This window comes from Stegastes partitus, unplaced genomic scaffold (genome assembly GCF_000690725.1).
Source record: "Stegastes partitus isolate 25-593 unplaced genomic scaffold, Stegastes_partitus-1.0.2 Scaffold545, whole genome shotgun sequence".
Lineage (NCBI taxonomy): Eukaryota > Metazoa > Chordata > Actinopteri > Pomacentridae > Stegastes > Stegastes partitus.
The window spans coordinates 180119-192425 of NW_007578276.1; the positions used below are offsets into that span (position 1 = coordinate 180119).

General features: G+C 42.9%; 1 protein-coding gene across 1 annotated transcript; it reads right to left on the reverse strand.

Annotated features, from left to right (window-relative positions):
* Positions 1 to 317: 317 nt before the first annotated feature.
* vat1l (vesicle amine transport 1-like) lies at positions 318 to 12307 on the reverse strand. Its single transcript, XM_008288178.1, has 9 exons — positions 12093 to 12307; positions 11379 to 11508; positions 10935 to 11150; positions 10402 to 10544; positions 7989 to 8092; positions 7144 to 7199; positions 6794 to 6988; positions 1718 to 1801; positions 318 to 416 (listed from the first exon to the last, which is right to left on the reverse strand). The coding sequence occupies exons 1-9, from the start codon at positions 12305 to 12307 to the stop codon at positions 318 to 320; spliced, it is 1242 nt and encodes a 413-aa protein (XP_008286400.1).

The following is a 12307-nucleotide window of genomic DNA, read 5'->3' on the forward strand; positions in this document are numbered from 1 at the left end:
GCAGGTTTAAATGCTTCATCAGCCTGTTGCTAAAAAACTGTTGGAGGATGCAGCTAACTATGAAATGAACAAACCTACTGGCTAGTACAGCAGAGACTATAACACTGGTTCGACTCTCGTGTATGCTGCCTGGGTGACAAACAGGGCGTTATTCTTCATCGTATTCTTCAAAAAGGTAACAGACAAGAGGCACAAACATTTACTGTACAAACATACGTTCATGCATTCATGCGTACGGCACATGCACACGTACATACACGCTCGTGTGTGGTCGTGAACGTGTGCAGCCTGTCCAGTCTCTATGTGTGTCAGGTTGTCTAATGGATGAAAGGCATTCGCTCCTTGCTGTCGTTGTCTCCCTCAGGCTCCTCTTCCTCCTCTCCTGCTTCACTGGTCTCCGTGCTGTCGCTGGCCATCTAGTGGTGAAACAGGATTCATCTGTCAATAGCTGTTTACTGTGACAGTAAACGTGAGCGAACATCAGTAAACGTGGAGATGATCCCGGGGTCTGTGCTGTCAACGGGGAGTTTTTCTAGGTTTGATGTGGAGATTAGAGGAGAAAAGGAAAATCTCTTGTACATGGTATCTTGTCTACAAGCATTTTCAAAGTTTATTTTCTTGAAAACGTGCTCTACAAATGCTGCACGACTAAGATGAGGGAGATCACCTCATGGGGGCAGTTTGCATTGACTTACTACGTCTGTCCTGAACTTGCTTCCTGTTCTGTTTTTAGTTTATTGCCATCTTGACCCTGGACTTTTATATTGTATTCTCTTGGTAAATTAATAACTTTATGAGCTTTTTGAAATTAATATTTATCCAGTCTGGTATCTAGAGGCGATAACTAATTAACTAAGCGAGCTGTAACTGTAAATCATCCTCGTCACAATGTCTTCAACGGGACATTTTAAGCACGTAAAACGTCTGTGGTGTCCTGCTCCATTTATAAACGCTATTTTATGTTGATGTTTTTTCAGTATTAAAAGATGCCAGAGGGGGCTGCAAGGTGGCTCAGTGGCTAGCACTGCAAGAAGGTCGCCGGTTCACGTCCCATTGAGGACACCCGGGGTCTTTCTGTGTGGAGTTTGCATGTTCTCCCCGTGTCGTCTCCACAGTCAAAAAACATCCATCCATTATCTACACACCGCTTAATCCTCACTAGGGTCATGGGGGGCTGGAGTCTATCCCAGCTGACTCAGGGTGAAGGCAGGTTCACCTGGACAGGTAACCAGTCTATCACAGGGCTACCAAGCACACTCACATTCACACCTACGGACAATTTACAATCACCAATTAACCTCAGCATGTTTCTGGACTGTGGGAGGAAGCCGGAGAACCCGGAGAGAACCCACGCTGCACGGGGAGAACATGGAGACCCGGGTGTCCTCACCGGGACACGAACCGGCGACCTTCTAGCCGCGAGGCAACAGTGCTAGTGTATAGATAATGGATGGATGGATGATGTCAGACGGACAGGTGACTTAGCCCAGTAACTTTAGAATCATTCGATCAGCCGCTGTAAAAATGTGAAGTGCTGTTGCGTTAGCTGGTTTCTGTAAAATCTGTAAAAACTTCATAAAACTGCACTCGCAACTCTTAGGATGAATCAATATCAAGAAACTACTTAACAGCTCTTGATGTATGTCTTCTAAAAGCGTTCATCTATAAGACTGTTAAGAAAAGCTCATAAAAAACATTGTAAAACTGCTGCTGTTACCAGAGGGGTGGGAGACTTCTCCACATCCAGAATGAGTTTTCCTATGTTTCCTCTGTCGTGGATTCTCTGCATGGCCTCCTTCACCTGAGGATAAAACACAACGTTAACTTCCTTTTCAACAAGCTTTTATATTCAACATCTAAAAAAATGAATTAATTCTTCCATCTTTGCTATGTCAAGTGTTTTTGTTAAACCATTTTAATTCAGCATAAAGTAAATTAGATCATCTGAACCATCAAGAAGTCAGTGAACCTCTGAAAGCTTTTGTTTTAGGCCGATACATCGAGGTTTACTCCTGATAAAAAGGGCCCAAGTTCATGTTCAGTGTGGTGTAAAACCAGATCAGATGTGTAAAAAAATGGCTTTAAAACAGAATAATAACCACGGGTGTTTTCAAACTTCTGAATGGCACAGAGCTTACAACAATAAAAGCTCTCCAACAGAGAGCACACTGTACAACTGGAAGAAAAAGAAAAAACAGAAACGCCTGCTGAAAGAAATTCTTTTGCTGACTGAATCCACACAAAGACACAGTTAGAGTAATTTCCCGCTCATTACAGACGCAGGAGCGCTTTTACGGCCATATTATAAGCTTACTCCGTGGGGGGAGTTAATAGCCTTAATGTGGACTAAATGATGCTGACTCACTCCGCTGGGTGACGTTTGACATCACAATCAACAACTCGGTGCCCGCGGTAATGATGCAAGGAGGAGTTTTCATTAGGCACACGAGTACGCTGCTTCACTTTACCTGTGATTGCCAGAACAATATAGTCTGTAGATCTGATTAAGGGGCTTGCAGGGCAGAGCGGGCTCCAGTGATAAATAAATGATGCGAATAATAAACATTTCTGCAGCTTCCCGGAAGACATCTTACATCCTCATACAGCTTTAAAGTGAATTATATCCTGACAAATTAAATGATCAGATTATTCTTAAAAGGAGCTTACAGTAACATAATAAAGTCTTTGGGAATATATTCTGCAATCTTTAGGTTTCATTTTTAGGAGCATGAACGAAGCATGAAATTACTTTTAGGAGCCACAGTAAGGATGGTGATGAAAAAATGATGAACCTCCGCTTTCCAGACGTCCTTTTTTAAACTGATTTAAGCTGCGAGACTTTTCACAGTCTGGGAAATATAAATTCTGAATAACCTAAATGGAATACTATAACACAAAGCAGATTATTGTGTTTCTTTCGATGACAAGCAGAAATAAAACAATGGAAATGAACCTACATGGCCGACTCCTCCAGTCTTTTACAGGACAGCACTTCTTGACGCGTAACGTGCAAAAACAGCCCAAGTGTGCAGACAGGGCTATTATACAGTCTGCCCACAAAATGAAGGCCAGGCTCCTGCCATCAGGCTGTTTGTGGAAACAACGGTTCACAACACATCTTTGTAGAATTTGACATTTTGCTCAAACTCAACAAACCTCGCCCCGGTGCGTCAGCCTCTCAGAATACTTTGAGGCTGCGTGATCTGCCATCTTAAGTGAAGCTGTGATTCAGCCCCGACTGCTGTCTGAAGGCTACGAGCAAGATGGCGGAAAGGAAAAGAGAAGCAAGGAAATGATTTTCCTCCAACTCTGCACAACATCAAGCATCAGTCTGCGGTTGTGAGCGGCACCCCGGTGATTACATCACGGTGGAATACAAGTGGAGTCTCCATGGTTTGTACCAAAATAATGAATCTGCATGAAAGCAATGAACACTCAATACACCAAAACCACATTAAGCAGCTGCTCGTGTTGGCAGCTCCAAACGGCATCGAGAGATTTCACATATTTTAAAAGCCACAGTTCATATCACTCCTGTTATGTTCACTGGTCCGCAATCAGGACGAGGTCAGAGGAAAAACCTGAATGAATCAAGCTTCAGCCCTCGTTATTGTTCTACCTTTGAATCGTTTTCATGCGGTTAACTATTAGTTAACCTCCCCAGCAGTGGACCGCCTGTTGTTGACTATTTCCTGCACTTTTTAATGGCTCTGTGTCGCCATCTAGCTGTCAAGAGGACAATAAGAGAAACTGTTTTTTTGAAGTGTGCCAGATTGTCCAAATTCTTTTGCCTGCACTAATTTGATTCTTGTTTTAATGTGACATGTCCGACAACAACGGCCTCTACAGCCAACAACATACACAGCAGTTTAAAAACGTACACAATCAAACACTAGTGCGACTCATTAAAGGTTTTCTGGCTCATGAAGGAAGAATTTACACACCACAAAAGATTGCTCAGGGAGCCATAATCCTGCCTTCTCATTACAGACACAAGTGAATGTATGCGTCTTTGTCTGAAAGTGTCACAAGCGTTCAATTGTTAAAAGAAATCAAGCCAAGAGCAAAATTAGGTCAGAAACTCCAGCGTTCTGCTGCTAGCTGGCAACTTCAGAGAAGAGACGGGATGAGGTCCACTTACATTTAGATCTTTGTGCACAACTATCACTGATCACTGTGAGATATTATTGTAGGTTCACTTTTATTTTCAGTATCCTCAGTAACAGTCACCCAGGAATCCCAAGTGATCTAATTCATGTTTTCCTCCCTGAAACTATCGCCGGTCACTAATCTTGGACATTATTCGGTTCCAGTCAGACACACTCTCCAAGGTTTCATTCCAGACAGAAAGGTTGCCATAGTCAACATGCAAACTAACACCTTATAAATTCTCCTTCCAGGCAAACAGACGAGTGAGGCAGGCTGTGTCCCTGACAGTATGGCCCACGCCATCCTTCCCCTCTAATGAGATTCTTCATGGGCAATGGTTCCAGTGAATGGCCTGAGCAATCGGCCAAAGTTTAATGACAACAGAACATGGGAAGTTTCCCATGAGAAATGAAAATCTGAAGACAGTAATGATTTTGTTATTATATCGCTCTCTCTCTCTCTCTCTGATTGTAGATTTTAGGTTCAGAGCGACTCCTTGTCAGCTTCTTGTAGTGCATTACGAGCGCTGCCTCGGCTTTTATCTGCATTTTCAAGCATTTCTGGAAGTGAAACAAAGGTCAAGGATAAACCTTCAGCTTGTTACTTTATGAATTTGTACAAAAGCAGCACATTTTTAAAGTCTCTGCACACCCACGCAGATTCTTCACTTATTCATTCATAATTACACGAGTTCACCAAACTTCATGAACCAAGACTGTTTCTGTCCTGTCTGCTGAACAACCTGCAGGTTCATGCGGGCAATCAAGGGAAAAGGAGCGAGCGCATGAAAAGACGAAGGAGCTGCTTCATTAAAGAGGCCGACGAGGGTCAAATGCACATTGATTAGACCTGCATCATTCATGGGTCTGCTGTATGAGAGTGCTACTTCAGTTTTCCATTAGACAAAGACATCACCCGTAGATTATATATAAAAATAGACTCCGTGACTTCACCCATACATGTTGCTTTGAAGCTCATGGTGTCAGCGTGGAGCTTAACAGAACTTAATCAGGTGAGTTTAAAAAAAAATTTTCAGTCCCTGTACAGTTGTCGTGACAGGGGAAATGAATGAATGAATGAATGAATGAATGACCTTTATTGTCATGATCCAGTTTACAACCAGATTGGAGAGCTTCTCCTATTTTCAGGGCAAGTAGAAAAACAAAAAACAAAATAAAGTGCAAAATTGCTCAGTTAAATATAAAGATAAAAAAAGAATAAATATATAAAAAGAAACAAAAGATTTAAGAAAAACTGCAGGAGATGATGGACATATACATACGGATAATGGATATTTACATAGTGCACATGGTGGAGGAGTCTTATTGAGGTAGAGCGGATATTTTACATGTGAGAGTTCATGATGGTGACGGGTCTCAGGAAGAAACTGTTGGTCTTTGCTGTGGAGCATCTGTAGCGCCTACCAGAGGGCAACAGCTCAAACAGCTGAGAACCGGGGTGTGAAATGTCCTTGGTGATGTTGCCAGCTCTGCTGAGGAACCTGGAAACTAGCGCTAGGAACAAAAATGGTGTTTTGTACCAGACTGTAAACATGCTTATTCCATGAGTCATGAGTACGTCTTTATTTTTGATATAAGGTTATGGGGCAGATTGATTCTTGTTATTTTGGTTATATTTTTGTTGGACACATTGGATAAGGGGACAGCGGGTCCTGTGGATGGGCGGGGATTGAAGCTCACACCTGTTCACCTGTTCATTGTTGGAGGAAGAGAGCGGGGGCGAGCTGGGGCGCCGTATTTTTTGCTGACGGCTGTTTTGCTTGACTACTTTGATTTGGAGTTTTGCATACGTTTATATGAGTTAATGATCTTGTTCTCCTTTAATAAAAGACAAAACTTATTATTCATAATCATGCACGTCAGACAAACTGACCCAATCTCTCATCGACACGAGGTCTCGGATGTCGCTACACCGGCTATAAATTTTAACATGGGTGCCTGCTTCAAGTGGCCATTTAAGGAACCGCAGTTGTTTTTGGCTTCATTTTTCAGCCTACTTGGTACCACCTGGAACGTGAGGAGATAAAGACTGACAAATGGGCCCTGTTGTCTGCTGGAATCAGGTTATGTTGGGGTCTCTGAGAAAACACGATTAACGAAACATCATCTGTGTCCAATAGCGTGTTTAAACGTCCCAACGCCAGTGAGCGACGCCCACCTGAACACATGTACCTGGTGAAGACTGCTAGATGCAGACGTGTTCTCTACTGTGGCTGATAAACAGATCCAAAGCCGATAATGTAAATATAACCATTCAAAGCAGGTGTGCATTGACTGTACGGAGACTCCCAGTTTGAGGTAGACTTGAAGAGTTTGTAGAAATCAAGAAAGTGATTGATGGATGCCCTGCTGGGCTTTGCGTGGGCGTGCAATAATTGTGAAACAGGAAGACGCAACCTACCCACCATCTGTGGAAAAATGTCCAAGAACAGCTGACAATGTCCCACAGAAAGCAGCAGCAGCAGTAACAAACAACAGATTACATGCTCTCCATGATATTTGCATAAAATCCTCTTAAATCATTCCTGGCATCTCTGATTATGTTACGACTGTAATCAGATCATTTTTAATTTGATCATCACTGACCTCACTGTCTTCACTCTCTGCTGGATCCAGGCTCTTACCTCCTCCAGCGCCCACAGGGAGTCCACTACAGGCTTGATCTTCTTTTGCTCGTAGAGACACAAGAGTTTGTCCATCACCGATTTCACCAGACTACATCTGCCCTGTTTGAAGAGGAGGTTGAGGAGCGAGAATCCAGCAATGACTTTGTTCTCCTCGTACAGTTTAATGGGGTTCACTTTCTCCACCTGCCACCACTGGAGAGAGAAAAAAAAACAGCAAACAAGAGTGACACGTTCATCCAGAATGACTCACTTGTGTAAGTTTCATTTGCCATGAAATTCGATTCATTGAGCAGATACATGCTCCCGTTTCCTTCAAATATTGATGACGGACTGCAACGCTGACTCACAGATTTTGCAAAGCTGAAGAAACTCTTTGTTTCCCCAGTTACCATGTTTGACGCGCCTGAAAAAACAAAAATAAAGGGATTGCTGTATGCTGGACAGAAGTGACGTGTCAATAATAGGCAGCCATGAAGCATGAATGGTGAGGTGGGGGAGGATCAGTTGGCACCTTTAGACCCTTAGATCTGTGCAAGCATGCCTTTGCACATATTCAGTACAACTACAACTAATGAATTAATCTCCCTCTAATGCCGTTACTCGATTCACGAGGCTTAACGGGAGCTACAGTAATTAACAGAGATCAGATAAAAATGCGAGTTGTGAAGGACAACACATTGCATTTGCAAGCTCCAGAGTATGTCTCATTCAAATGAGCCTCACTGTTTTTTGCTACCGGTGCTTCTGCCAACACATTGAATGAATGAATGGAGGAGTTTTATTTAAAGGAACAGCTCAACACTATTCAACATGTAGTTTGTACCAATCTAATACCTGTATGTTAGAAAATGAAGCTTTAGCCAGGAGACAGTCCAAAGCTGACAAACTACAAGCATCTCTAAAGCTTGTTCAATCTGCACAAAAACCTAAAGTACACAGACATCAGTTTAATAAAGTGTACTGTGTCAGATTATCTTCAGGACAGGAACTGTGACTTGAAAATGATATAAATCTTCTCATCTGACGTATGCATGTATGAGTATTTATTGAAAGCTCAAAATGATTTCTTTAGCAAAATTATCCTCCAAGCAGAAGCAAGTTGGCAAAAATGCATTGGCAATTTAGTTATTTTCATCTAGAAAGCATCAACTAAAATGCAAACATTACAGCAACAGAAGCTTTTTGTTCCCACCGTAGAGGATGTAAGTTCCCAGTGGCTTCAGCAGAGTCAGTCCTTTCCCTGTGTTCTCCCCACACAGGCAGTCCAGCACAACGTCCACTCCCTCTGGACAAATCCTAAAACGAGAACAAAGCGGTTAAAAAACGCTCATATTGGGGCGCCGCTATACCTCACCTGGTTGAGCTGGCGTCCCATGTACAGGGCTACAGTCCCGATGTGGAGGTCATGAGTTTGAATCCTGCTCATGGCCCTTTCCCACACATCCTTCCCCCATTCCTCTCCCCCACTTTCTTGTCTCTCTCTCACTGCACTATCAAATAAAGGCACAAAAGCCCCCAAAAAACTTAAAAAATCCCCCAAAAAACGCTCATATTAATCACAAGAGGTTCAACTAATGATAATCATCAATTAATCCAGATACGGCTTCATTCCACAAGCTGTCAGAACGCCGAACAGCTGATCCAGATGTGCAAACACTTCTTTATTTAAATTTAAAGTTATTGGCTCCTGAAGAAACGCTCTCCTATCTTGCCTGTACTACTGTTGTATGTACAGCTAAATGACAGTAAACTTGATTGATTTGGTATGTTTTTCAGTAAATTGTTTGATTTATCCGCTGTTAAAAAAAACCTCAAACTCGCCAGGCAGTTTCCTGGAGTCCAAGCTGTTGTCTTTAAACGTCTTGTGTTAGGTTTAGCGCGCTAACGTTGGAGAAGCTCCAACCAGAGAACTGTTTGGAAAAGTAAAAATATTGCTTTTAGCTAAATAACCATCAACAAACTGAACCATTAGTCAATAAACTGATGCGACGATCTTCATAAGTGAAAGTCGGTTTTAAGCTAAAATAACAACAATTCTGTTCTTGATGTGGATTTCAACTCCAGTGACTGAACGATACCACTTTGAGCTTCGGGACATTTTCATTAGCATTTTATACAAATTGTTTTTTTTTATCTTGCAAATAGCCGGAAGATTAATCCACAATGAAAAACAACCACAACTTCATTTTCTAATTTCCCACTAATGAGTTAATCTGCTTAGAGTTTTAACTCCACGTAATACGCTGCGACAAGTTCGTCTACAAAAAAAAACTGTCCAGTTGAAACAAAGTGCAACCAGAGGCCCACGTTTGAGAACTACGTCACCTCGTTTGTGACTGTGAGCAGTAAATGTAAAAATGCAAAACATATTCTCTGAGTCCATATATTCAGCCTGTGATTCATACTCTGGCGCCGCTTCAGGTTTTGTCTAATCATGGATTCATAAGAGATCAGCGCTGATTCTCTGGAGTATTACTCTGAGAAAAAGTTGCAGTTTGCAACCCACGTTTTCTCTTTTGACTCTGCCTACAGTTTTCTTACACGGAGATTATTGATGTTTCGCAGTGCCCACATTACTCCTCACCGGCAACAAATTCTATATTTTGTTAAAAAAGAAAAGGTTGGTAATCTCATCGCAGACAGAATCCATCAGACAAAAAAAACCAGCCTGCCATAATAAGACTCATTAAAAGGAGCGGATATGAAAGGAAGAAAGGCATGTCGTTATCAAGGGGACCATAAGTCCTTACTTTCTGCCTTGTGGCCCTGAACACCTGCTTGGCTGAACTGCTCGGTGGTCTTGTGATTCCCATGGTTTTTTGCCTTTTGTAAAAACACTAATTTAATTGTACTTTGTGCTTGATCCTGGGAGGAATGTGTGGGCCAGAGAGATGAAAGGCAAAATAATCCACTACCACTGCTGATATGCAGGCAGAAAGCATGAAACGTCCATTTCTAATGACGCTACTCGAAGCTCTGTGTGTTACAACGAAGTCGCGCAACGTCTTTCGTATGTGCGGTGCAACTGCCCCGGTTACAGAACAGCCATGAATGATAGTAAATTACAGCTAAAGCTCCGGGATGCAGGAGGCCATGTGGTGAAGAAGTTGTTCAAACATCTTTGGAATGAGATTAATCAAACTTCACAGCATAGATGCAGTGAGCCTGTGGCACACTGCATCAAACCCAACGCAGTGTCTGCTGCAAGCGCTTTTCTTTGTAGCGTAAACCGGCTGACAGCGTGCTGCGTTGTCAATGGAATGTGTAGGGTATCGCTGCGCAGCCCTAATTGGCTCAGTTGTTCCACATTGCCGGCGCAGACCTCCACCCTACACAATGCTGCTGCTGCTGCTCTCTGAAACGAGCTGTGAGTTGCCATGGGGACCACTGCCACGCAAGTCCAAATGAGGCAGCCGGTAACATCTGCATCCTCGCGCAGCCCTCTACCCTCGGCTGAGTCCACGTTATCACATTACCGGACGCGCAGGAGAGTCAGCGGCAGGCCTACCTGCCTTCAGCTTCGCTCTAGTCTAACAACGTTACTGAGATACATGACGAGATATTAAACACAGGCTCTTACAATCAGACGAACTTTGCGTGCTTACTTTTTGACTTCTTGTATGTAGTCGACGTTTCTGTCAAAGAGGTGAGTCACGGAGTCTCTGATGGCTGCGTGTTTGAAACATGAGGCGATCCCAAACACGGTGACGTTGGGCACCGTGGAGCACAGCTGAGCCACAGCTTGACCCTGAAAATAATAACAGTTACAACAATTTGTCTGAGAGCACGGAGCATAACCAGAGATGCAGCACAGAAAGCAACACTAGGACCCAACAAACATGGATCCTGGTATAGCAGTGCTTAATGTGTACATTGTGTTGATTGCAATTATGCTTTTTAACTAGTTAGCTTTAGTTATAAAACTCTAATAACAGCTTTGTAAATAATTAAGTACTTTTTAGTCATTCCAAAACTTTAATAACTAAGAAGGATGCTCACAGAAATAATCAAAATCCAGCACAAATTTTCATTTTGCACATTAACAGGAAGCAAACTTGTTCCATCTGTACATACATAGACAGAAGTTACAGTCTGATGAAACTGTTCTGTGCAGTGTTCATACTAGAAACAGACTTACTACACCACCTCCTGCTGAGTGAACCAACACTGACATCCCCTCCCGCAGACTGGCGACCTCAAACAGCATCATGTACGCGGCCACAAAGTTCAGGGAAAACGCCGCCGCCTCGGCAAACGTCATTTCATCCGGCATCTTGTAGACGAAATCCACTGGTGTGCAAACCACCTCGGCCCAGGCATTGTAATTGACAAAGGCCATAACTCTGTCGCCTATCTGAAAGAAACATGTCAGAGCAGCGGGATAACAAGGAGCTACTGATGTGAAACGGTCATGCGGCTCCGGAGCGGAGGCGTTATTTGTACAGTAGATTATGGATCGACTCTAATGTATTTCTCTTTGTCACGCTTACAGCACATGTTTCCATCTGCACCGTCCCCAGTTTGCAGATTCTGTGGTTCTGGTTCACAAATCACCAAATGAACAACCTGTAATCGCACTAACCTCAAATCCCTTTGTGTTTTCACCCAGTGACTCTACTATTCCAGAGCATTCAAATCCAGGGACGAGGGGGGGTTTTGGAGGATTATCGACAGTCCCCTGACGTACCATCAGATCCAGGAAATTCAAGCCACTGCAACAAAGACATATTAACACCTTATTGCTTGTTGACATTAAATCCATCTCGATTCAGTTTAACGTTTGCATTAAAACGTCTGAACTGTCTCTGACCCTTGACGGCCATTTAACACCAAACATTCGGCTGTTTAAGACACTTAGGGAGCACCCGGTTGTATTTATTTCATTATTATCAGCAGTGAGTCACAGGCGATTCCTCTGAGGATACAAGGCCAGCTTCAACAAAGATTCTCCAACTGAACAAAATGGAGTGCACTTTTAATTTTCCCTAAACTGTGAGTTTGTGAAAACTAGCAATCTGGAATGTATTCACCTGATTATTATCCTGGTGGGTTGCAAAAATAGAAAATGTGATTTAAAAACGACTGAGAGATGCTGACATCAGTTGTTTTGCTTGTTTTCAACCCTCCAGTACTAGAAAAAGACCTGTGGCTTCATCACTGCGAATTTCTCAGCAACATGTGCCATCCAGCTTTGTCAAAAAAAAAAAAAAAAACACACAGTGCAAGTGGGAACCAGAAGATCACATCTCAGTCCTTACGTGCACATAACAGATATGGATGATCCTGTCATATTTACCATGCTTTGACGCGGATCTTCACTTCCCCATCCTGAGGCTCGGGCATTGCCTTCTTGGTCACCCTGAGTTTGTTAAGACCTCCGAAACCTGCCAACACCACCGCTCGCATTTCTTTGGCGTCGCCGGACGAGTCCACGTTTTCTGCTTCTTTGCCCACGTTTTTGTCTATCATGAACTCGGTTTCCTCGGTCATGTCTGCTCCTTCTTTTGCCAT